General features: G+C 44.7%; 1 protein-coding gene across 1 annotated transcript in view; it reads right to left on the reverse strand.

Annotated features, from left to right (window-relative positions):
• PPEF2 (protein phosphatase with EF-hand domain 2) overlaps positions 1 to 25,798 on the reverse strand; it is a 33,920-nt gene extending 8,122 nt beyond the window's left edge. Inside the window, exons 1-12 of the mRNA XM_040237094.1 lie at positions 24,344 to 25,798; positions 18,707 to 18,834; positions 18,507 to 18,564; positions 17,419 to 17,594; positions 16,000 to 16,114; positions 14,695 to 14,741; positions 13,766 to 13,932; positions 13,187 to 13,223; positions 12,955 to 13,104; positions 3,846 to 4,232; positions 2,297 to 2,482; positions 139 to 281 (exon numbers count right to left, since the gene is read on the reverse strand). Of these exons, the coding sequence (XP_040093028.1) occupies positions 139 to 281; positions 2,297 to 2,482; positions 3,846 to 4,232; positions 12,955 to 13,104; positions 13,187 to 13,223; positions 13,766 to 13,932; positions 14,695 to 14,741; positions 16,000 to 16,114; positions 17,419 to 17,594; positions 18,507 to 18,564; positions 18,707 to 18,834; positions 24,344 to 24,398 (1,649 nt within the window). The 5' untranslated portion in view covers positions 24,399 to 25,798. The remainder of the gene's footprint in view (positions 1 to 138; positions 282 to 2,296; positions 2,483 to 3,845; positions 4,233 to 12,954; positions 13,105 to 13,186; positions 13,224 to 13,765; positions 13,933 to 14,694; positions 14,742 to 15,999; positions 16,115 to 17,418; positions 17,595 to 18,506; positions 18,565 to 18,706; positions 18,835 to 24,343) is intronic.
• Positions 25,799 to 27,037: the final 1,239 nt, after the last annotated feature.

Raw genomic sequence — 27,037 nt, forward strand, 5'->3', positions numbered from 1 at the left:
AAAGTCTATTCTAGGTCGTAGTGCTGACATAGCTAAATTTTGACTTAGCATCGGGATAAATTTAACAACATTTGCATTTCACGGTTTCCACAAACACTATAACTCTCTTTCTGAAAATCATTCATTGAAAAGTCTTGCCTTTGCCTCATGGTAAGCGTGTGAGTTGCCTTGTTAGCTTGAAACTGCATGATGTGTGGGGTCAAGTCTGGCCCCAGTTTGACATAGGCTCCTCTGTTGCTGCCAACTTCGTAGTAGTTGGAGGCAGAAAAGATGGTTAACACCTAAATCAAAACAGAAGAGAGACGGGCATTCAGGTTCACTGAAGAACTGTTCACCCTCAATCCCATAGGGCCCAACCCAATTTTGGAGGTGGTTATTCCTTCTGTTCCTTCTTGATTTCATCTGTGTTGTTGTTGTTGTTGAGTTGCTAAGTCCTGTCTGACTCTTCTGCAACCCCATGGACTGCAGCCCACCAGGCTCCTCCATCCATGGGATTTCCTAGGCAAGAATACTAGAGTGGGTTGCCATTTCCTTCTCCAGGGGATCTTCAAAACCCAGGAATCAAACCCGGGTCTCTTGTATTGGCAGGCAGATTCTTTACCACTGAGCCACCAGGGAAGCCCCATCTACATATAGATATATATATTTTTAATCCTCCATTGCAGGCAGATTCCTTGCTGTCTGAGCCACCAGGGAAGCCCAGTTTATTTATGTTAAATCACTAATGCTAGCAGGGCAGGAGTTGTGACTCATAAACTTGAATTCTGACAGGACATCCACAACATGTTTTCTTCATATTTTTAGCCCAATAAAAAATAGCAGTGGTCATAGATAACACTTTATTTGGTCCAACTCAGAGGCAAGCTAGGCCTGATAAACTGGGATGGCCATTACAGCTAGTAGGCACGTCGGCTATTGACATGGCGTTAAGCCTCAGAGCAGAGTTTACTGCGGAGTGCTGAGCCTCCTGAGATGCTCTGTGCAAAAAAGTTCCTGTTGTTGATACATTGGGAAATGCTGGACACTGTATCTCTTCTTGGGGATTCACAGTGAATACAGGAAATTAAAGGCTCTGAGAAGTTCTGCAATATAGAAATGCATACAACTATTTAGTTTAGATCAGATACTGAATCCTCTTGGAAGAATTACACTTTGTGTACTCTCTTGCTTTATGTCTCAGTTTTAATTGAACATTAAGAGAATGTAGTATTTTAATCCTACCTCTGCCAATAAGTTTATCTAGAGGCCTGTTGCCATTTTTGTCTTTGAAATTTTTTTCGCCAAGAACGGCAAGATTACATTTTTTTCCCTTTCAGATTGAGTTGGTGTGGTTTATTCTTGGTTATCAAAATACTCATAGCTTTGGGACTTTGAAATGGTAAATACTCATTATGTGTGAAACAGCATGATACATAACTGTATGATCTTAATTACATTAAAATGGATGCCTAGTTGTGAAAATACACAAATGAGACCTAGAAGGACATGTCAAACGGTAAACTACTTGTGAGTATGAATGACTTTGTTTTTTGCTTTTTGTGTTTTCTGGTTTCCTATTATGCACATGTTAACTTTTTGGTGGTGGACAGGGAGGCCTGGCATGCTGTGATTCATGGGGTCGCAAAGAGTCGGACACGACCGAGCAACTGAACTGAACTTTTAAGAAATAAATGTTATCTTAAAAACCTTAAAAAAAGAGAAATGTATACAACTGTTTAACATTCCCGTTAAACACTGTTTACATTAGTTGACCTCAAGCTTTGTTTTCTGCATGAAAACATGTAATTCTCCTGCAGGATTAGTATTCTCAGGGATAGTCTCATCCTAGTGGCATTAGACCAGCAAATATTGAAGGATTTGGAGATGCCCAGAGATTTAGACAGGATGTTAATTATGCTCCCTAGAAGACAAACAATCCTGAATTCCTGCCTGGGGTGCAGTGCAGAGATCCTGTGACCCTGTCATGTAGTTGGAGACCTGTGACAGTGGGCAGTGTGACAAAGAATAGCAAGGTGGCTGGGAAAATACCCAGCCATATTTCCATCCATGAAATGGGGCTATATCCGCTCTTTACTTTCCTCTCAGGTATGTATTGGTAGGTGGTGGCCTCAATCAAATTTTGAGTTTTAAAGAGGCTACAAATGCGATGGATAAATGACAGTAAAGGGCTTTGTTGCTTTGAGCAAGTGGGTAACAAATATCAGGCTCAGCTGTTTGTGAGGAGCCAGGGCCTTAGCTCATCCATGCCCTGGAGGGCAACAGGACCACTCCTGTGCTGTAGGAAACACCTGCCCACCTTGCGACTGTGGCAGAATTCATAGCCTTCAGGTTTGCACTCGTGTGAGCGGATCAGGAACTGCAGGTTGTACTTCTGTAGCAACTGCTCTGTCACATTAGGCCCAAAATAACAGCCGCCTCCTCGAACGGTGTTGGCCCTGCAGCCCTCCTGAGCCATGGGGTCACTCCACAGTATATCCACCACCTGGAGAGAAGAAAAGGTATGTTTTGTGAAAGGAGAGACTTGTATTTTAAAATTTCAATTCTAAGTGGATGTTGAGGTCCCGATCAATAACACAGTGTAACCCAAATTGACCATCTTTCTTGGAGGTTTCTAGCCTCAGAATCACCTGCGATTCCTCCTCTTTCTCACCACCCTCCATCCAGTCAGCCAACAAGTTCTGCTAATTTTAACTCTTAAGTAATTCTGGATTCTCTCCTTTTCTTTTCTTTATTCAATGAAGCATAAGAAGCTGCCATTTTCGTAGATCAAAAGTGGTTGACAAAAACGAGTTCAAGTAGTCCTATTAACTCCACTACACGAGATCACCAGGAACAGCACCTCCCACCTAGATTACAGTCTCCCTGCCAGTCTTGCCCTTGTGAAATAGCGCCCCATTTGACTGCCAAAGTCATCTGTTTTGGCAAGCACTGTGCATTCCTCCTCAGTATCCATTCTCCTCCCTCTTCCTTGCTAACAGAACTCTTAGACTGGGGTCTTTGGCATGGCACTGTGCCTGGCTAAATACGTGCTTTTCCATTCCCCCTTGCAGCTTGGGGTGGCCATGGGATGAAGTTCTGAAGATTCTGGAACAGGTTTTGCTGCTGCTAAGTCGCTTCAGTCGTGTCCGACTCTGTGCGACCCCATAGACGGCAGCCCACCAGGCTCCTCTGTCCCTGGGATTCTCCAGGCGAGAACACTGGAGTGGGTTTTGCCATTTAGTTGCCTGCAAACACAGGACGGAAGCTGCTGATATGATACTTTTGGCCTTGAGCTGCAGCAGTCATCTGATACGTATGTCAGCCATGCATAGAACAGCAGCGGATAAATTGTGGCTTACCTTTCCCCCCCAGTGATGCTGAGTCACTAAACCAAGCTTACTCAGACAACACAACCCACCTGGCACAACTTCCATCTTTATAAAACTCCAGACTATAGGCGTCACTAGGCAAATACTGGGCTTCCCAGGTGGCACTAGTGGTAAAGAAACCTGGCTCCCAATACAGGAGACCCAAGAGACAGGGTATGATCCCTGGGTCTGCAAGATCCCCTGGAGGATCCCTAGGTCGGGAAGATCCCCAGGAGGAGGGCATGGCATGGAGGGCCACTCCAGTATTCTTGCCTGGAGAATCCCAAAGACAGAGGAGCCTGGCGAACTACATACAGTCCAGTCCGCAGGGTTGCAAAGAGTCAGATACGACTGAAGCGACTTAGCACACCAGCAAATACCAATTTGGGGGCTCTGACCTCAGGGAGAGAGAAATAAGGACGAAGAGAGCCAGGAGGAGATTGGTTGGGTTTTGTGAAATCCTTGCTTTCTGCAGAGAGCGGCGCCAGCCACACCCACCTGCCTCCACTCCTCCGGTGTGGGTTGCGGCTGCTCCTCCGCATCTGAGTCCACTTCTGACTCCGACGACGAGGGCTCCTCCTTCTCCTTGATCGCCGGGAAGCCCGCTTGCTGCCGGCACCTCTCCAGCTCCAGGTCCACGGAGTGCCGCACCCGGCGGGAGAGCTCCTTGGAGTCCAGGGGGACGCCGCAGGGGACGCTGGAGGAGCGCCCGGCTCTGTGGGCCTTGTGGGTGCTGGGGCGGAGGGGCGAGGAGGGCAGGGAGCGGCTTTGGGGGAGAAACCACGGGGAGGGTCTCCCAGCAGACCCCGTCTGGTTGGCGTTTCCCTTCTCCTCCGCCTGTTTCTTATTCTCCTTTCTTGTTTTGTATCTCATGGTGGAAACAATCTAAAAGTAGTCAGAAAAGATACAGATGCTTCAATGAAACTGTTCTCCCTTTGACAGCAGAAATTTGGCATCAAGTCAGCTGGGCCCCATGGATTGTCCCGATGGTGACAAGGGCAGCACAGAACTAAGCCTTTCCAAGCTTTTATTGCAATTTGATATCAATGTCATTCAAACACATGATCAGTGGGCTTATACTTTTGGGTTTGCATTTCATTTTTCTAGTAATCCACATTTATCATTTTACAACAGTACTGCTGCTGCTGCTAGGTCACTTCATTCGTGTCCAACTCTGTGTGACTCCATAGACAGCAGCCCGCCAGGCTCCCCCGTCCCTGGGATTCTCCAGGCAAGAACACTGGAGTGGGTTGCCATTTCCTTCTCCAAAGCATGAAAGTGAAAAGTGAAAGTGAAGTCACTCAGTCCTGTCCAACCTTTAGCGACCCTGTGGACTGGAGCCTACAAGGCTTCTCCATCCATGGGATTTCCCAGGCAAGACTACTGGAGTGGGGTGCCATTGCCTTCTCTGACAACAGTACTGGTCTGTGACAAATTAAAAATTTATGAAACCTGGTCCTCCACCACAAATAATTGGAGAAATGCTGACCTGTTTCTAGGAACCTTTAGGCAGAGCACCTCTCAGAAGGCGAGCCCTTATTGACTCTCCTGCTGTTCCACAGATGCAAACACAACGGGGAGGAAATGCCGCCTTGACTGAGGATGGCTGGAGTGGGAAAAGCCCGATGCCTGCTATAACTGGCCATTCGCAGGAAGTGCCTGCTGAGGAAGGACCCGGGAGGGAATGGGAGCGCCTCACTTCAACCTGGACCTAATCGGGAAGATGCTCTTGCCAAAGGGACCAGGTGTGGTTCCTCTCCTGCCTCAGAGTCATCGTGGTACTGGGACCAAGCTGACGATGTAGAGAGCACAAGCAGGAGGAATTCTGATCCTGAGAAAGAGTTGATTCAGGCCACAGAGCAGACCTGGGGCATCCAGCCAAAGGCAAGAGCAGCCATTCCCAGCATGCCCGAGTGCCACAGCATCCACAGGGGTATCAAGAGAAACGTCTGGTTCCCAAAGAAGACTCTTCAGGTGTGTAATCAAGGAGCGAGAACTTTCTGCAAATAGATCTAAGGACTGCAGTACAAGAAAGCCACGTCCCGGTGTGGACTGACTGCCGGCGGAAACAAAGACGGGCACTTGACTGACATTTGAAGAGGGATCCTGATGGAAGAGACGGGAACAGAGGTTATTCTGAAACACTGGACAAGTGCTAATTACTTCCTAGGCAGTTCTGGCCCTGCGCGAAGAGAGTGCGAGTCCTCAGAGTGTGAACAGACTCCTAACCAACTCCCCGCCCCCCTGTTGCCACCTCACAGTCAGGGCCAGTCCACGAGTCCGCCCCTTCCGGTCCTCAGGTAACTTTATAAGGATGTTATCTGCTTCAAGAGGTGTCCCTGACTTTTATTCTTAAGGATAATAGTGTTAATATGTATCAAGCCTCTTCCAAATAGGTGCCATCCAGGGCCCTTTTATGAATACATTGATTAGCCTGAACACCCCCATGCAATAGCATTCTTGCTTAATAGTATGTGGGCTCACTCAGTCATGTCCGACTCTGTGATCCCAGAGTCTGCAGCCCCCCAAGCTCCTCGGTGGGATTCTCCAGGCAAGACTACTCTAGTGGGTTGCCGTTTCTTTCTCTAGGGAATCTTCCTGACCCAGGGATCCCACCCGAGTCTCTCACGTGTCCTGCATTGGCGGGTTCTGTAAAGAACTGTGCCACCTGGGAAGCCCTCACTTATAGTACAAGTAAGAACCCCAAGGCACGGAGAGACTGAGACTGCACAGGGATGGAATCCAGATAGCTGACTCTAGACCCCCTGCTCCTCTAAGTTTCTGAAACGGTGGGTAAGCATTAGTGAAATCCATTTCACCTGTAACCTACCTTCACTGATCAAGGCTGTTTTAATTGTCACTACAGAAGACATGCATGTCCTCCAAGCAGCACGTGGCCTAAATAAGATGTTTGCCCGAGTTGTTTTCTGGGAACTTGGAATCGGCTGTGTCTAGCTCCAGCTGAGCTGACTAAGACTGGATGGGACCACTGACCCTTCAACCAGGCATGCTCGAGAGTTCCATTAGTGCCCTTTTGAAGGTGCAGAGCCTGTAGCCTAGTTACGCCTGCTCAGAACCACGATTACCGCAGCTTTTCCTTAACCTCTCCCTGCCACTCCTCTCACAGCTCAGATACCCTGCTTCTTTCTCCCATAAATAACCTGAACCCCTGCCTTCAGGGAAGAGGATTCGAGATTTGTTCTTCAGCCTCCTCACTTGGCTGCCTTGTGAATAAACCCTCTCTTTGCTCTAAACTTTGGCATCCCAGCATTTTGGCTGCAAAGCTAGGGCAGAGAGAACCTGGTTCGGTAACAAATATGGCACACCAGCCAGGAGATAAATCCAGACGGACCTGCTGCCCATTGTTGGTCAGCCTATTGCTGATATTAAAAGTCTGTGGATGAGTCCAAACAGTCCCCTTGTCTATCTGTTCCAGGAAGGATTCCCTGGGTTTCCTGGCGAGGTGCAGCCAACATTCAGTGCTTAGTTTTGTAGCTAGGAGGTGATTTGGGGGATTTGAGGTTGGAAGATGTCTTGGGGTGAGAAGATGTCTTTTGGATGAGTAACCCTGTTCAAGAAATTCACCTGTACCTAGACTGATTGGCAGTTCTGACCTCCATACCCTAGTTAAAAGCCTGGGGCCCATCTGGGTTTTGTTTCCATTTTGGTCTTATCCATGTCCATCTGTATCTGATTAAGTTGTTAATGACTGGCAATTGGGGATTCAACTTTTTGGTAACTGTAACAGGGACCCTTAGAAAAGTTTCTCTGCTGCAACCACCTGGAAGTTGAGTCCATTCAAAAGGGGGAAAAATTGATTCAATTCCCCCGGAACCCTGGAACATGATTTAATACATGTTGTATTAAATCACCTTATAATACTTCAGTTTTACTGTCTGGACACCAGGCACAGATGAGTATCGGTTTGTGCACACCATAAGGGATATTAATCAAACTGTAGAAGATATTCATCCAGGAGTCCCTAACTCATACACTCTGCTCACTACTTTTTCTGGAGATTTGTGTTGGCTTACTGCATTAGACTTGGATTCCCTTTTTTTGTATACCCATGAGTTTTGAATCCTAAGAATCTTTAGATTTGAATAGTAAGATCTAGATACAGAAGTTCATCAAGAATACTGCTGGATAGTAGTCCCACAGGGATTTTAAAATACTCCCACGATATTTGGAGAAATCCTGGCAAAAGATTTGAGGGACCCTCAGCTAAGCGAGGAGAAGGCAATGGCACCCCACTCCAGTACGGCAATGGCACCCCACTCCAGTACTCTTGCCTAGAAAATCCCATGGATGGAGGGGCCTGCTAGGCTGCGGTCTGTGGGGTCACTAAGAGTCGGACACGACTGAGCAACTTCACTTTCACTTTTCACTTTCATGCATTAGAGAAGGAAATGGCAACCCACTCCAGTGTTCTTGCCTGGAGAATCCCAGGGGCTGGGGAGCCTGGTAGGAGGCCATCTATGGGGTGGCACAGAGTCGGACACAACTGAAGCGACTTAGCAGCAGCTAAGCGAGGCAGCCTTGATCCAGCTTGTGGATGATATTCTGATTGCTAGTAAGAGAAAGGGCACCTCAGACCAGAACACAGCTTTGACTCTGAACTTTCTGGTTGAACGAGGCTATAAGGTGTTCAAGAAAAAGTCACACTTTTCTGCCCTCTGCTAAATATTTGGATTTTGGACTCTTACAAGTACAGACCTGCTCCCTGACAGGAAGTTCTAGCCAGGATTGCCATTCCTATACCAAAAGACAGTTGCAGGGGGACTTTCCTGGCTTACCAGTGGTTGCAACTCCACACTTCCACTATAGGGTGTATGAGTTCGATTCTTGGTCAGGGAATTAAGATCCCACATGCCATGCAGCACAGTCAATACATAAATAAACTGCAGGGATTCCTAGGAATGGCCAGGTTCTGCCTCAACTGGATCCCCATTTTGCACTCACTGCAAAACCCTTTTAGGAAGCTCTTTTAAAGGAGGCTTCCCTGCTGGCTCAGACAGAAAAGAATCTGCCTGCAATGCAGGAGATCCAGGTTCGACCCCTTGGTCGGGAAGGTCCCCCGGAGGAAGGAATGGCAACCCACTCCAGTATTCTTGCCTGGAGAATCCCATGGACAGAGGAGCCTGGTGGGCTACAGTCCACGGGGTCACAAAGAGTTGGACATGACTGAGTGACTAACACTTTCACTTTAAAGGAGACACGAATCTCTAGACTCAACTAGGGAAATGCCATAGGGCATTCCAGGTTATCAAAGAAAAAAACTAACTGCCCTGGCTTTAGGTCGTCCAGATACCAGAAAGCCCTTTGACTTATTTGTTCATGAGAGACAAGGAATCAGCCTTGGAGTCCTGACTTGGAACCTGGGTAGCATAAGGAGCCTGCTGAGTATTTCTTAAAGCAATTAGATACAGTTACTAAGGGATGGCCAGTTTGTCTTTGGGCTGTAGCAGTGACCTGTGATCTTTTACCGGAAGTGGAGAAATTTATATTAGGACAACCTGCCACAGTGCATATGCCTCACTGTTTATTTTTCCTCCTAGAACAGAGGGGGAGGATATTGGTTAACTTCAGGAAGATGTGGAAAGTATCAGGCTATATTGTTGGATGATCCTAATGTCACTCTGAAAACAGCCTCCACCTTGCATCCTGCCAGTGTGCTCCCAAATAATACTGAAGAGCTTATGCATGATTGTATTCAAATAATTGAACCAGTCTATTCCAGCCATCCTGACCTGATGGACCAGCCACTGGAGAACCCAGACCTTGAGATGTTCACAGATGGAGGCAGCTTTATGGACCAGGAAGAATGCAAAGCTGGGTATGTGGTGGTAACTCACCAAAATACCCTGGAAGCAGAAGCTTTTCCCCCAGGAATCTCTGCACAAAAGGGAGAACTAACAGCCCTAATGAGAGCCTTCCATCTGTGTAAGGATAAGAGTAACTGTTTTCACTGATTCTAAAGTATGCTTTCTTGGTGGCCCATGCTCATAGGGCCATTTGGAGAGAGGACTCTTAATTGCAGGGAATAAGGAACTTAACCACTGAAGAAATTTTAACCTTATTAGAAACTGTCATGGAGCCAAAAGAATTAATGTCCACTGTTCAGGACATCAGAAAGCAGACTGTGTGACTGCTGGAAGGAATAATTTAGCAGATCAAGCAGCAAAGCCAGCAGGCAGGAATACCTAGGTCCCAGAGTTGGCTCTGGTCGCCCATATAGGTCTGGTAAGATACTATCTATCTTCTTGAAGATTTAAGGCCAATGAATGGGATCTGATTGGAGTCCTGGTCATTCTCAGGATGCTGACTCTGGGAAGGCTGGGTTTATAATGCATATAGTAAGGTCCTTGTACCTGAACACCTTTACGGAAGGTGTTACATTATGTACACCTGAGTACCCATTGCGGGATAGATAGCACCCTCTAGTGGATTCGCAAGGGAGAAGGCACTGGCACCCCACTCCAGTACTTTTGCCTGGAAAATCCCATGGAAGGAAGAGCCTGGTGGGCTGCAGTCCATGGGGTCGCTAAGAGTCGACACGACTGAGCGACTTCACTTTCACTTTTCACTTTCATGCATTGGAGAAGGAAATGGCAACCCACTCCAGTGTTCTCGCCTGGAGAATCCCAAGGATGGGGGAGCCTGTTGGGCTGCTGTCTCTGGGGTCGCACAGAATCGGACATGACTGAAGCAACTTAGCAGCAGCAGTGGATTCGCAAACAGGACCAAACATGCAAAGGACAATTCAAAAGCTGATACAGAAATGCATGGTGTGTGCTAAAAATAATCCTAAAACTGGGACACTGCCTTTAATCAAAGGAGTTCAGACCCCAGGTGCTGGACTGGGAAAAGATCAGTGACTTCACTGTGATGCCAGTAGTCACTGGAAACCTTAGGCCCTTATTAGCTATTTGGTACTGGTTGGATAGAAGCATTTCCTTGCTGGCCTGAAAACACATGAGGTTCTTAAAGATCTCCTAAAAAAAATAATCCCTAGGTTTGGGTTACTTATGTCCATTTTTAAAGGGGCCTTTAGAGCAAGAATATCTCAAGAAGTATCTGGAGCTTTAAACCTTCTTTGGAAATTACATGCTTCTTGACAACCCCAGTCTACTGGCAAAATGGAAGAGGAATCACACTCTTAAAAAGACTATAGCTAAAAGTTGTCAAGAGATTACTTTAACCTGTGATAAAGCTTCACTGGTTGCCCTACTTCCAGTTGAAGGTAGCCCTTAGAAGTGAAAGTTGCTCAATCGTGTCTCTTTGTGACCCCCATGGGCTATACAGTCTGTGGAATACTCCAGGCCAGAATACTAGAGTGGGTAGCCTGTTCCCTTCTCCAGGGGGTCTTCCTAACCCAGGGATCGAACCCAGGTTTCCCATATTGTGGGCGGATTCTTTACCAGCTGAACCACGAGGGAAGCCCAGGCCTTAGAAGCAGGCGCCAGTTGAGCAACTATGAAATATTGTTCTAGAGACCCTGCCATTGTTTCAGAAATAGTTTGAGACCCAGAAGGAATTCAGTTAAGGAAAGTAGACACTGTTGGGTATGTAGAATCACTGGGAGCTACTTTCACGGCTCTACGTAAGTTTACTTCTAGCAGTTAATGTTTCCCACAGATGTTCGCCCGTGCCACTGCTGTCCTGGACCCTGTAGAAATCATGGGAGAATAAACATCCAGGAGACCAGCCCAAGTGTTGACCCTGATCACTGATGTGGATCTCATAAGATGCTATCCAAAGTATTTTCCTGAAGACTTAAGGCCAATGAATGGGGATCAGATTGGAGTCCTAACCATTCTCAGAAAGCTGACTCTAGGAAGTGTGGGTCTGTAATGGACATAGCAAGGTCCTTGTACCTGAACAACTTATGGAAGGTGTTACTATTTTTAGCACATACTGTGCATTTCTGTATCACCTTGCTGGACTGGACCTTGTGAGCTGATATTCATGACCCATTTCCCTGGTGAAGTTGAAGGGAATTAAGCCATGGATCCATCACACTGGAGTTAGGATGGTCCCACAGAGATCAAAGGAGCCACCACGTCCTGCCTACGGGAATGCACTAAGTTATGACCAATGAGATGAGAGCGGAAGAGATGCTTGCAACTTCTTCACTATGTCTTTAAAGGGTAGGATATTCTTCTTCCTTTCATTCCTCTACTGTATTGCTTGGAACGCAGGTGTGGTGGCAAGCTATCTTGAGCTATGCACATGAGGGCATGGGGATGTCACTCTAAGGATGGCAGAGTAACAAGACATAAGAAGGCTTGGCGCCTGGACAACTGAGTACACAAAGCTGCCATATCAGCCAAGCAGTGCTTGTTTCCAGATTCTGACTCAGGTCTGTCTGATTTTAAGGCCACACTCTTTCATTTATGTCTCATAACAGAAGGAGAAGAGGGTGACAGAGGATGAGATGGTTGGATGGCATCACTGATTCAATGGACATGAATTTGGGCAAACCTGGGAGATGGGGAGGGACAGAGAGGCCTGGTGTGGTGCAAGTTCATGGAGTTGCAAAGAGTCGGACACCACTTGGCAACTGAACAACAGTATAGACTTTTACAGTAAGTCTTTGTATATATGAACCTGCAGGTTGCAAACTTTCAAAGACGTGCCTGCCAGCCCCTGTATGCCAGCTATTAAACTGTACTACTGTACTTTTCGAGGTACTGTCCTGTAAGATTTAAAGTGTTTTTTGTGTCTGTTTTTTATGTATGTATGATTTGTGTGAAAAGTTCTATAAACCTGTTACAGTACAGTACTATATAGCTGATTATATTGGGAACCTAGGCTAACTTGGGACAAATTGGACTTATGAATGTGTTCTTGGAACCAAATTCGTTCGTATATATAGAACTTACTGTACATCAATTAGAGTTGCCCAGAGTAGACTGGCTTATGTGGAATGAGTTCTCTGTTTTTGGAACTGCTCAAGGATGTCATAGCACGGATTCATTCCTGTGCGGATGGGCAGTTGGAGGAGAGAGGCTATAATATACGATTTAAGGGTAAGAATCCATGATTAAAAGAAAACAGAATCTTTGCTTCTTTTTTTGGCTGCACTGCACAGCTTGCAGGGTCTCAATTCCTGCAGTTAAACTCAACCATTATTTTAAGCGCTTACTATATGCAAGGAAAGTGCTAGCAGAAATACAAAATAACCAGAGATGGTATTAACACTTGTCCCAAAGGAACTTAACAAAAACAAGCAGGAGCAGGGGGAGTGTAAAAAAACAGAATACCTTATACCCCAATAGTTTCTATTTTTTCTGTTTCATTTTGGAAGTGGAAAATTAGAAAGCAAAGGTTCTAGGGAGTTCCCTGGCAGGTCCAGTGGTTAGGACTCGAGGCTTTCAACAGATGGCAGTAGCTGCCGTTCCCCACCATCATCCAGGCCAAATGTTAATGGATCACAGTACACCTGCTCCAGCAGTGGATTCCCAATCCTCTGTTCAAAGATTTAACGGATTCTCTTAACAGCCCTTATGAGTCAGCATGGAGTCAAGATGACATCTGTCTTAGGTTCGTTGGCAGTGATGCCTGGCATACAGAAATCCACATTAGTTTAGTGCTCAGTCAGTACCTTGTGCCTGTCTAGTTTAGCCAGGAGCTCCAAGTCAGTCCTGTCTGACACTCCACCATGAAGAATCAGGACTTTCTCATCAACCAGAGTGGCCAGTGGAAGCCAGCAGAACACATCTTGCAGCAGTTTTAGTATTTTCTTGCCGTGTATCTGAAAACATGATACTAAGTCTTAAATAATTCACTTGATTTATCTGCACCGAGAGAAACTTTTGCTTTTAAGAGCTGCATACCTTATATTTATGCATCACTTCCTTGGTAAAACCATATCTAGAGTTAGAAGCAGAAACAGATATTAAATTTAGTGATATTATGTATGGCACAGTTGCATTTTTATAAAAATGCATATTCTATATGTATACCTATGGCTGATTCATGTTTATAGCAGGAACCAACAAAATATAGTAAAGCAATTATCCTTCAATCAAAAATTTAAAAAAATATATATATATAGAAAAAAATTGCAAAATAATTGCCAATGTTTAAAATTATATTATCTGTAGGTAGAAATATGGGATACTTTAATTTCCATTTGCTTATCTATATTTTGCACTTTTTCTATAGTGAACTCTTACTGTTTGTATGATTAAAGTGTTTGGCCATGTGAAAACAAGTGTAATAGTTTTATTAGAATAGTAGGATAATGTGTAAACTTTTAAGAAAACCTTTTAAAATGGTATATATTGTGTATTCTACTTTATAAACTTGAAGACTGCTTTAAAAATGCATCTAACAAATACTAAGCTCTGGAAAAATAACTTCACAGTCGCAACCAGTAAAGACCAAATCCCCAAGCATGTTTTGGTTTGTACCGTAAGTTCACAATATGGTCCTCATGGTTTCCTCGGTTAAGATGGAACTCTTTTGGGTAAACCAACATGAAGGCAAAGAGAACCATTAGGATCTCGACTGAATCCTTCCCTCGGTCCACAAAGTCGCCATTGAACACATAGGCCCGCTCTGGTGATGGGAGGCCGTTCTTCCGAACGAGGAGTCAAGTCCAAGAAGAAACAGTGGGGGAAGGAAATAGGAAATCGGGTCAAGCCATTGTGCATCGGACAGTCACATCAGGCCTGAAAGCCAGTGCTGTGCTGTCTGGCTCTTTTCCAAACAGGAAATGTCAGTAAAAGATGGAAATATTAGAAATACTTTCTGTTGGTCTCATATTCCTTTCTAGCCAGGCTGAGGTTATGACATGCTCACCAAAATAAATGTGTTCATTATCCAAAAGCACAGTGTTGCCAGGTGGTTTGTGCCAAGGGCACTGAACTTGTAATTCCAAGGCTCATTTTAAGTCCTGGCTACTCTGTCTCTAACTGGCAATGATAATAATAGCTGCCATACATTTCTCAGGATTTAACAAGACAATACATCAGAAAATGCTTTGTGTTAATTACATTAGTGGAATAGTTATCACTATATAGAGCATTTGGTAACTAAAAATAGGTATGAAAATAGCTTTCAGTTGCTTTGATAATAAATAATTTTCTCTATTTAGTACTTGATTTTCTTTTTCCAAATAATGATTTTATTAACCACAGATTTTCTGTTTTTTAAACAGCCTACAAAAATACACTACAATATAATACAATAATCATTTTTACATTCTGCATTTGCTACATAGTAGGAAATATTACTCTAAAATATTTTAAAATACTTAAGCATTTTTTAATAGATACTGTATGTGAACTTCTAAAGTAAACCTCAGAACAAGACAGGAACATAATTTGAGAGTTCATACCTTATAAAATATAAATATTAAGTCATCCAACTGGCCATGTAAATCTCCTAACAAAGAAAAAATATCAGTTTTGAATGATCTTCACCATTGTTTCTAATTTTTACTATAAAAAAATACTCATTGTAAACCTAAAACTAATGCAACATTATGTCATCTGAAACTCAGTTTAAATAAAAATACCCAGGAAAACATGATAAACTTATGGTCACTCATTTTTCCATATATAAGACAGGGACAAATAATTAGCTGCTTCCTAGGTGGTTAAGTGGTAAAGAATCCACCTGGCAGTGCAGAAGACATGGGTTTGATCCATGTGTTGGGAAGATCCCCTGGAGAAGTGAATGGCTACCCACTCAAGTATTCTTGCCTGGGAGATTTCATGTACAGAGGATCCTGGTGGGCTATATACTCCCAGGGGTCAGAAAAAGTCAGACATGACTTAATGACTAAACAAAATATTAGCTTCCCTGTTGCAAGGTTAATTAATATTGAAAGCAGAAAGCATGATATTTCTTCTGTATGATTATCACAAACAATAAATGACATATTTTTACTAAAGCAGAAATAGGACAGAATGGTGTAGAGCTGAAAGCCTGGATGAGAACTGGAGAGATTTTTGCCCCATCTTAAAGTAAGAAGATGGTACTCACTTATGTGGGTCAGTGTTACAAGATTTTTCAAGAAGCTGGAAATCTAGATTTTAACATGAAACCCTCTCAACTTTCAAATGTTGGAAACTAGAAATTTAAGAACATTTTGAAGCAGACAAGACATATTGCAGGCTGTGTGTGGCCCTGGAAGTGCTAGTTTACAGCCCCTGTGTATTATAGTCTCCCCTATAATGGATATTAAAACATCACCGATCATATAAGGAGATGGAGAAATTTGTCATTAACAGGATTTCTCTCTAAGAGGAAATGTAGACGGAAGGAATCATTTGCTAGGCATTTAGACCTGTTCAGGTACAATAAATAAACTGTCTTCTAACAAGCGAAGGTCTAGTTATTCGCGGGAATTCTGTTCTGAATGGACAGCATGAGTTTGGGGCCAAATCTGAATCTCTTAGAAAAATCAAGAAGAGGCTGGCCCCTCTGGCCTACAGTTCTCCTTCATAGCACCTGCCCTCCCCACCCCCAGTTTAAGTAATTGTGGAATAAATATGTAAATATATTCAGTGTGAAGGCCTGAAGCTGGGCTGCCCAGGTGGCCATCAGGACCCCTCTAGCCCTCCCCTCTCTCCCCCACAACAGGCAGAATTTTCTGGTTCGTGTCCAACACGGAAAGCCATTTCTGACTGGCTCTTACCACACACTGTGATTTCCTCGCTGTAACAAGTGGAGACCCGGTTGATGTTCGGCAGTTGTACCAGGTGTTTCCTGGCTTCATGCAAAAGATTCAAGACATACCGAGCATGGAGCCTCTACTAGGAAGAAGGGCAGGGAGCAGACAGAATAAGACATATTCGTGAGGGAAGACGGGCCACGTGTTTACCACTGAATGGCCCCAAGATCGCGTCAAGTGACCCTGGTCAACTGCTCCTGGGACCTATGCACAGATGGTTTCTTTTTCACTCATCCTCTGCCCTTGTTCATGTTTTTCATCATCCTTCAAATACTGAACCAGTGTCCTCTTCCTTCCTGTGTAACCCTTCCTTGCCTTTAGCTAGGGAGAAACATATGATTGTTTTATGAAGAAGTGCATATACACTGATGGTATCAGTGATCCTGACATTACTGGGAAAATCATCCCAGCTTCTGCAGTGAATAATCTTCATGTGAAATAAGGGGAAGGACTGGAATCTGGCCTGAGAGCCAGAATCTGGCCACTTCTCACTACCTCTACCGCCTGGGTTTCAAGCTTGGACTATATTACAGTAGTTGCTTGACCCACCTCCCTGTTTCAGCCCTTGCTCCCTACACTCTGTTCATCAAACAGTATGATTATTTTAAAAAGAAAGCTGCATTATATCATTTTTGTGCTCATGGTTTCCCCCATCTCCTTCAGAAAATTGAGTCTACTTTACTTACCCCTCCATCTCCATCTCCTGACAGTTGTTCCCTGGTTCCCTCCTTTCCAGCCCCAGTGGCCCTGCTGATGTCTGGAGCAGTCCAGGCGAGGTCCTGCCCAGGGTCTTTCCATCTATTCCCTCCGCCTAGAACTCTTTCCCCAGACGTACACATGGCACACTCCCTCGCCATGTTCAACCCTTGCTCAGAAATCACCTTTTCAGTAATACCTTCCCAGATTACTCTGTAAAATTGTCATCTCTCCCACGGGGAACTTAGTTTATGCTCTGACATAGCTCTACCACCTAATATATTACATATAATATATATATATATAATGTATATATTATACATATATATTACTAATTTGTTATTTATTATGTCTCCCCACTAAAATGTTACCCCTCTGTGGGCAGAGATTTGTGTCTGTTTTGTTCACTGTTCAGTGCAGTATCTGGAACAGTGCCTGCCCATGGCAGTGCTCAATATCTGTGAGATGAATGAAGAAAGAGATTACACGATTAGGAGGAGGGGTTTTCAATATATAAAAACCTGATCAGCCACAAGGTCCTGGCTAAGAAAAGGGTGAGTGCCTCTCTCTGGTGGATCCCTGACACCAACACCCTAAATCCAGGGCCATTCCTTTTGCACTGTGTCTACTCTGCTGCTACACTTTCCGTGGGATGGCTGGTGACCCAGGACCCTGGCGTGAGCTTACTTGTTTCCGTCTGAAAGCTTCCACCAGGGCAGTTGCATGGTCAGGAAGGAGTGGGAAGGAGAGGCGTGGCCCTGTGTAACTGTCCGGTACCTCGATAGATTCATAGTCACCGCAGTTCTGCATTTCGGAGGCCTGGGGGGATTGCTCCTCAGTGAACATGCGGTTCAGGAAGTCCCCTAGGCAGCACAGAAAGGGTGGGCTGGCTTAGAGCAGGCCTGTAGGCTCAAGCAATAGAGAGTCCATTCCCTGGACCATACTTGCAGGGGATGTGGCCGGTTGGGCAAGGCTGCCAACACCGGGGAGGAGAAAGGAGAAGACCAGGTCATGAGAAACTAGGATGGGCAGGAGAAAGGTTATGTTATGATGTCAAATCCATTTGACTTCTATTTTAAAAGACTGACTGAGTTAGAAAGTACAGAGATTCAGGGGCTTAGGTTGGTAAGCAGGAGGAAAGGGGTACTGGGGAAATGAACATATTTTCAATATGTTTCCCATATTTTTCTACATTTGCTTCTTTTTGTCCCCCTTCTCTACAAGGATGGTGTTTTTAAAAATTAATGCACATTTAATTTTCTTAAAAGAAAATTTTAAGTGGAAATTCACAGGCATTTCTGGGGTACTTAGTACGGCAGATGCTGCCCCAGCATCACTGCCTGAGGGCTTCCCCTGGATCAGCAGAGAGGCTGGGTGCACGTGAATGACCCTCCCATCCGCCCCTCCCAGAAGCTCCCACCAGTGACTCTCAGGAGTTGACATAGACTCCAGATCCCGCTGCCTTCAGGTTGGAGGCTTCCTGGGCTGTGTTTTGCGTTATTTCCCTGACAAACTGCTGGTTTAGTTACCCACTCCTTCACTGTGTGCCTCCCCTTTCCTGAGCCCCTCCTCCACCTCTCAGTGCTTCCTGTATTTACCAAATAAACTCCCTGTGCTCAAACTCTTGTCTCCAGGTCTGCTTCCAGGAGGACCTCCTCGCTCATTCCCTGGCCGTCACTAGATTCACATTTTCACTCCCCGTGCGCCCCCCTACCTCACCCTGATGTCTCTGACCCTCAGACCAGAGGACCTGCTGGGTGGCATTTCATACTCACTCTCGTTGTGACTGCTGGGAGTGAAGTGATCCACAAGGTAGCTGAAGAAATTGTGGAGCTGAAGAGAAACCCAAGCAGACACGGCTTTAGAGACATAAGGGGAACCCGGGAACGAGCCACATCCTTCCAGGCCCCTGGGGCTTGCTGCCCCAGGGGCTGAGGGGCAGGCTGGAGTGGTCCCGTCCCACATCCCGGCGCACCTTGACCTGGTCTTGCTGCCCGGCATACTCGATGGACTGGAAAATGCTCCAGGTGCAGCGTCGCCTCATCTCCAGGCGGGCCACGTAGCGTCGGTACCACCTCTGGATCAGGGCGGCTGCCCTGAAGGCTGTGACAGATGGAAAAGCCAGTTTGTGAGATGGGACTCCAGGGGCCTAGCAGGGAGCTGAGGGTGGCAGGGGGCAAGATGGGGGGGAAAGCACTACATTTTGCCATCAAATAGGAAGGATTTGCCCCACTGATGGCCAGGGAGCCCGAGTCCCCCTTCCAGCCCCCATCCCACCTTCAGTCTTACCTGTTAGTTATACTCATATCACTGGAGGGTTATTGGAATTCCCACTGTTTGATGAAAACATTTATACATGTAGAAGTGGAACGCTTGGATTCTGAGAAGGACATGTAAACTGGGGAGGCTGCAAGGTTGCAGTATACTTGAAGAGTGGAAAGATGCAGATATCACTCAGCCATTAACAGAGAATGAAGTTTTGCCACATGTGTGTGTGTGTACATGTGTGTGTAACCTGGATGGACTTGGAGTGCATAATGCTAAGTGCAGTGAGTCACACAGGCAGGTACTGTATGATATCACATATGTGGAATCTAAAGAATATAACAAACTAGGGAATATAACAAAAAGGAAGCAAACTTGCAGATCTAGAGAACAACTCACAGATCTAGTGGTTGCCAGTGGGAGACGTAAGTGGGGAGGGGCAATATAGAGGTGGGGAGTATGAGGTACAAACTATTAGGTATGTAATAAGCTACAAGGATATATTGTACAACACAGGGAATATAGCCAATATTCTACAACAACTATAAATGGAAATTCACCTTTGAAAACCATATAAAATAAATAAATGCATTTATTTACAATAAATACTGTATACAATAAATACATTCAAATGCAAAAAAAAAAAAATGGAGTGGGATGATGCAGGGATCACAGGGTGGGGAGGATATTTTGATACCAGGTGGCTCAGATGGTAAAGAGTCTGCCTTCAATGCAGGAGACCCGGGTTTGATCCTTGGGTTGGGAAGATCCCCTGAGAAGGGCATGGGCACCCACTCCAGTATTCTTGCCCGGAGAATTCCATGAACAGAGGAGCCTGGTGCGCTACAGTCCATGGGATTGCAAAGAGTTGGACTAACACAACAATAGACAGGATGTCAGGAGTCTGGTTCTGAGCCTGGAAATGCCCTGACCAGCTATGTAGCCTCAGTCCAATCAACTTTCTGGGGCTCAGAGTCCTCATCTAGAAAAGGAGACGAACTAGATGACGAGTGGGGGGAATAAACATGCACACGTGCATCCCTACATACTATCATGTCAGTTGGGGGTCAGTGCTTGCTGTCCCCATAGTCACTCTACCCCTGTGGCTTGTACCCCCATCACCTCACATCAGGATGCTGCTGACTGTCCAGTCTGAAGGGCAGTCTGTGGACTTAAGACCTGTGTTGGGTGCTCATGTACTGCAGGATGGCTTGAGGAGGTTTCATTCTTCCTTTGAGATTTAGGACCTGCAGTCAACTACTGCTGCCAGAGAAGAGGACAGCTGTCCACGTGAGTGACTAAACTCTCCTTAAACTCCTGGGCCTGAAAGTGCCCCCAGGGATGAATGGAGCCTTTGTGGATAAAGCTGGATTACAAAGGAAACCCGGCAGGTTCATTCAGGTCAACCTCGTGAAAAGCAGAGCGATTGATTTAATATATTTAGCTGGCATTAGAGAGCTCGTGGAATTCTTGCTGATATCCCTAAGAGGAGATCCAATAGTGAGTGGGAAAAGAGAAACTTGAGAGGAATTTAAGCAAAGCTGAATTTGATTTTCTGTGAGGAAAAAAATGTCATACACTAAGTATGTTCCAAAGGCACTCACAAAATAGTAAGCGACAAAGATTAAATTATGTAAATCCCCATTCAGAATAGTGAATGCAACATCTAGAATAAGTGGTCCTTACCTAAAGTAACTCTTTAGGAATTCAGGGCAAACACACAGACATCTGCTTCTCACTATGACTCTGACATGGAACCCAGGAATCTGCAGGTTTAACAAGCTCCATGCATCATCCTCACTTGTGCTGAAGTGTGAGCAACACTGAGGAACATCATGGCCACCAAGTTTCCATGAAAATGTTGTTTGCTAACTCCTTGCCTCAGGCGTTTTAAGGCAAATGCTGCCGACTAGACATGTACTCCGCTCCGCTTCGGCTGCTCAGGGCAGGGAAAGCAGGTAGTACCTCTGTGTCCGCTCTCCCAAGCCTCCATCTAGAACCTGGGTTACCCTTCACTGAGATGGGCGCTGGGAGGCACAGCGTAGTCTAAGGACCTCCACTCCATCCTCCGTTCCCTACAGTGCAATATAAGATGCTTGGGGTTCCCTTCCTCAGCCTTGTGCAGAGCACATCCCATGGAAAAAGTTACAGACACACCTGGCTGCGAAAACTCCACACTGAGGACCAGGCAACCACCTGGGGAGACAGAGGTCCAGGTGAAGAACCATCCCAGAAGCTGAACCTCCAGCTGCAGCTGTCCTGAGGGTCACAGGCAAACCATCAAGCTGGGCCCTTGGCAAATTCCTGACCCACAAAATCACGAGCAGAATAAAATGGTTGTCTTAAGCCACTAAGTTTTGAGGCCGTTTATTATGCAGCACCAGATAATTGGAATGTGAATTGTAGACATGTTTTATAAAATTATAAAACAAATTTAAATCAAAACAAAAAATCAATGTTTAAAAAGCAAATGTTAAACAAGCAAATCTAACCTTGTATGCACTGGTGGCATAACCATGTAGAAAGGAGTTCTTTCAAATGACTTGAAAATTCAGGAATTGTACATGCCTAACTGGATCTACTCAAAGGGCAAAAAGAACTACAAAGAAGTCTTAAGGAGTTTTCAGTAATCACATTGTTGTAATAGTACTGTTATTGTATTTCTGATACTGATTTATATACTGTAGGACAAAGTAAATAATACCATACTGGTATCATTATTAATAAAGAGCAAGGAGATAGAATGTCAAAGTTGTTAGGTAAAATTACTGTGATCCTAAGTATAAATTTTCCATTAAAATAATGCATATTTTCCACATTTGTTCATTGAAAAAGTATAGGAAGTAATGACCAACCTGGTAGCGAACACCCCAAACCCTGGAGAAACTGATTTCTAATCTGGAGACAAAAGTATGCAAGATGAGCCTGGGATGTGTTGCCAAACTAGAAGGGAGGCCATGAGTTTATAAAGATACTTAAGCTCATAGTAACAAGTGAAAGTGAAAGTCACTCAGTCATGTCTGACTCTTTGTGAGCCCATGGACTATACAGTCCATGGAATTCTTCAGGCCAGAATACTGGAGTGGGTAGCCATTCCCTTCTCCAGGGGATGTTCCTAACCCAGGGATTGAACCCAGGTCTCCCAAATTGCAGGTGGATTTATTACCAGCTGAGTCACCTGGGAAGCCCCATGATAGCACCTTATCATCATTTCCCTTGCTTCCGTCTACATCTTTGGTTGCCTCATTCTCTTCGACCTGATGCTTAAGTACTAGAATCCTTCATTGCTCTGTCTTTACTCTCACTCTAGGCTACTTCAGTGACCCCCATGGCTTCAACAATCACCCATACTCTGATGCCTTCCAAAGGCATGGATATCCACTGACGTCTCCAAAAACCAGATCTGAATATGCAACTGTCTACTCAGCACTTTTACCTGCATGTTACATGGGCACCTCAAACCCAATGTGTATAAATCATCACTTTCATTCTACTTGAACTTGGTTCTTCTCCATTAATTTTATGTCAGAAATTGGCATTATCACCCACCGGTATGCTGGATTTCCCAGGTAGCTCAGTGGTAAAGGATCCGCCCACCAATCCAGGAGACCCAAGAGAAAGAGACATGGGTTTGATCCCTGGAGTAGGAAATGGCAACTTACTCCAGTATTCTTGCCTGGAAAATTCCATGGACATGGGAGCCTGGTAGGCCACAGTCCATGGTCTGCAAAGAGTTGGACATGACTAAGCACAGGACAGGTATCTAGAAACCTAGATGTCAATCTTTTCTTTGCTAATACTTTATTTTGTTGCTCAATTTTAATTTTTTTTTTTTTGCTTGTTTGTTTTTTTGACTGCCGTGTTGGATCTTCATTGCAGTACACAGGCTTAGTTGCCCTGTAGCATGTGGGATCCTAGTTCCTCAACCAGGGATCAAAGCTGCATCCCCTGCATTGGCAGAAAGAAGAAAAAAGTGTAGTTGCTCAGTCATGTCCAACTCTTTGTGACCCCATGGACTGTAACCCTCCAGGCTCCTCTGTCCATGGGATTCTTCAGGCAAGACTACTGGAGTGGGTTGCCATTCCCTTCTCCAGGCTGCACTGGCAGGGGGATCACTGGACCACCAGGAAGTACCCCAGACGTAAATCTTGATTCATCCTTCTCCCCAACCCCACACACGTAATCAGGTGGATCCTGTCCATTCCACCTCCTGAGTATTGTGGGAATTCATCCTCTTCTCTCCCATCGCTATAGCCACCAACTCTGGACCATGGCATTATCATCTCTTGCTTAGATGACTTTTGTTGTTGTTCACTCAGTTGTGTCCAACTCTTTGTGACCCCTGCAGTATGCCAGGCTTCCCTTTCCCTCACCATATCCTGCAGCTTGCTCAAACGCATGTCCGTTGAGTTGGTGATGCTATCCAACATCTGTCCTTTGTTGTCCCATTCGCCTCCTGCCTTCTATCTTTCCCCAGCATCAGGGTCTTTTCCATTGAGTCAGCTCTTTGCATCAGGTGGCCAAAGTATTGGAGCTTCAGTTTCAGCATCAGTCCTTCCAATGAATATTCAGGGTTGATTTCCTTTAGGATTGATTGGCTCGATCTCCTTGCTGTCCAAGGGACTCTCAAGAGTCTTCTCTAGCACCACAGTTTGAAAGCGTCAAATCTTTGGTGCTCAGCTTTATGGTTCAACTCTCACATCCATATATGACTATTGGAAAAACCACAGCTTTGACTATACAGACCTTTAGCTTCTAAATTGTTCTTCCTTCTACTCTTACACCACCCACTCCAATCCCTGTCACAAGCCCTTCTTCATGGAAGCCAGAAGAGTCTTTTATGTATGTTTTGAATTCTACAATGGTTCTTCAAGCCTTTAGAATGAAGTTTAAATCCTACCTGCTCCTGAGTGATCTGGGCTCTGCACAGCTCCGCAGCCTCATGCCATGCCATTCTCCATCTCATTCACGTCAACCATTCAGTTCCTTGAAAATGCCTTTCTTTTTGCCTACTTTATGACCTTGTTACCCTCTACCTGGAATGCTCTTTCATCTCCTTTTGCCCAATCTTATTTCTTTCACTTGTAAAGGTGGAGTTTGGGGTAAACCCCAATGGACAACACTGACTCCTTGAGTAAATTTTAATTCTATTAAATATAGTTCATCAAGTCCTAAGATATTCAGCTGAGTATCCTTTGGTCATGTCACAAGGAGGAGAAGCTGATTTTCAAGAGTCAGCATGAGGAGGAATATAATGATTTCCTGTCCACCCTGAGAAACCCCTCCCTGTGCAATGTAGGCTTCCACTGAGGTCCCCACAGTTAGGCTGAAGGTAGGAAGCACATACCTTTCTCTGCATTCTGGAAAGCAAAATGGTGTTGGGTTGAGGTGCCGCTTCCCATAACTTAAGTGCGATGATTCTGCAGGACACAGATAGCAGGTCCAAGGGAGAGTGAATTGTTTGCTGACAAAAGGAAGAGGGAACCTACAACAGGGAGATTTGGGTAGAATATTAGTTCAGGTAGAGCAAACTACCTATGAGCCTTGTCTCCCACATCATAAAAACATATATAAAGTTATCATGTGATAGCACCCTCCTCCACACCTCCCCAGCACGAGATGTCCTTCCCCTGAAAACTCCGTCCCCGCGTCATCTCATCTCTCTCCCATGTCTTCAGCCTTCCTACTAGCTTCTCCTTTTCAGTCTAAAAACATGCTGAAGTCTCATCTCAGAGCAGTTCATCATCACCATCCTTTGACTTCCGCTATCCCTCCAGCTATAACCCGACCTCTATTTTCTTCTCATCCAGACTTCTCCCGAGCAGACCACTTATCTTCTCCTTAACTCCTCTTAACACCATATTTTTCATCCCCACTATTGATCAAAACATTTTATGCTAATGTCCTTAATGCTTCATCTTGTCAGCCCTGACTTTGCCAGAATAGCAAATCATAAGTCGTGCCTTGATTTAAATTTTACTTCATGGGTCTCCATGAGTCTACTCTTTTGTATGTTGACAAAAAATTAATCAGCCACTCTAAGAAATAATTGGAAAATTTTATTTGAGCCAAATTTGAGGAGTATAACTGGGGAAGAGCACCTCAGAAAGCTCTGAGAACTGTTCCACTGGTGAGAAATCAAGGCACTGTTATATACGGTTTTTTTGGAGACAGAGGGCTGTACATCAAATGATGTATTATCGACAGTTTACACAATCTAGATCTGCAAGTGTAGAGTGGTTGGTCATGTGGCCCCTTACAGATTCAAGAAGGAATGTTATCTTTAAGGAGTCGTCTTGTTGGTGCTAGGAGAATGTTGTTCTTTTGGTTGAGCAGGCATTCCTGTTAATGGGGGAGGTCTGGCCGATGCATATTGTAGCTATATAATGCACAGTGTGGGCAGAAAGGAGGTCAAGGGCAGAGAAAATTTTTATGTTGAATTTTTTCTTGTCTTGCCATAAAATATGAATTTTATTTCATTTTATTTGTTTTCTCTCCTTCTTGAGCTCATTTTCCTCTATCCATCCCTTGAATGTCAATTTTATTTGTATTCTACTCTCAATTGTCTGCTTTCTCACTCTGTATATGCTTCCTACATAACTATATCAACTTACATTTTCAAGTATTACTCCCTCCCTCTTAAATCTCCATCTCAGACTAAATCTAAACTTCAGCCCTGCAAACCCAGCTTCCTGCTAACCTTTGGGGTGCCTCAGACTCCATGCAACACAACTCATCTTCCCAAAAGCCTTCTCCTTTTCTCCTTTCTTCAACACAGCTCTTACCTAGAATGTTGGTTTTTTTTTTTTTTTTCTTTCAGGGAGAAGCTTTTTTTAAGTTGCGGCAAGTGGGTTCTTTAATTCTGACACATGGCATCTAGTTCCCTGACCAGGATCGAATCCAGTCTCCCTGCTTTGAGAGCACAAAGTCTTAGCCACTGGACCACGAGAGAAGTCCCCCTAGGATGTTTTTGCCTTTACTGAGTATGTTCTTCCTAGCTGACCCTTGACTAACTTTACTCATTTCTTAAGTAATGAGTAAAGATGCACTTCAGGCATCATCTTCCTTAAAGAAGCAAGTTTGACATGCCCTTCCTCTGAACTCCTGCATGCCCTAGTCACATCTCTGATGAAATGTAATTTACACTTTAAGACAGGACAAGAAAAATTGAATACAAACTTCTCTCTGTGTTGGTTTGGGTCTCCTCCTCTCTCTGCTGTGGATTGTGCCTCCACAAGAACCAGACCTCTTCTGGGTGGCGGGAGTGCCTGCTGAACCGTCAAGAGTGGTACTTTTTCTTAGTACAGTGTAACTTCTTAAATGAATAGCACTCTTTCCCAGCTCGCTTTGCACCAGGTGCTTACCTGGACATGTATCCTTGTGTTTACCTGGACTATGTATCCTTGTGTTTACCTGGACTATGTATCCTTGCTGAACTTTATGTAAAATATCAATATGTCATTTTGATATATGATTCTTTGTTTCTAAAATGGATATAACCATGCCTTTGACTTCTAACAAGTGGAGCAAGTCCTTAGAGCTTTTGAAAAAGCTGCTTCCTGGTTTATAATCCTCAGTTTGGCTCAAATAAAATGATTTTTTTTTCCTTCTTAACTTGATAACTGAATTTTCCTTGACATTTTCTAGGGGTAGCCAGCAAGCTTCAGAGACACCCAGCAGCTGAAATCTGGCGTCTACCCTGAACCAGCGCTTGGTACCAGCATGGGCCCATTAAGCCTTGTCCACTTCTTAGTATTCCTCAGGTGTTTTTGATGAGTTCTCCTGATAGCCAGACATCATTGCTTTAAATGATGTCCTGAATTTTATTCAAGCTGTTTCTCTTGGGACTTGGAATCCCAAGGGGATACTGGTCTATTTCCTAGGCAGGGGCCTAAGTGGAAATTCCCAGGCAGGCATGCACCTACGAGGAACTTTGAAGTAAACTGGGTTGGCTGTCCTCTTTAACAATTTGGCTTAAATTGGAAAGAGTATGTTTATATGGTCTGAACAAATTGTTTGCTGGTGAAATGAAAGACTGAAC

This window comes from Oryx dammah, unplaced genomic scaffold (assembly GCF_014754425.2).
Source record: "Oryx dammah isolate SB20612 unplaced genomic scaffold, SCBI_Odam_1.1 HiC_scaffold_3, whole genome shotgun sequence".
In the NCBI taxonomy this organism is placed as follows: Eukaryota; Metazoa; Chordata; class Mammalia; order Artiodactyla; family Bovidae; genus Oryx; species Oryx dammah.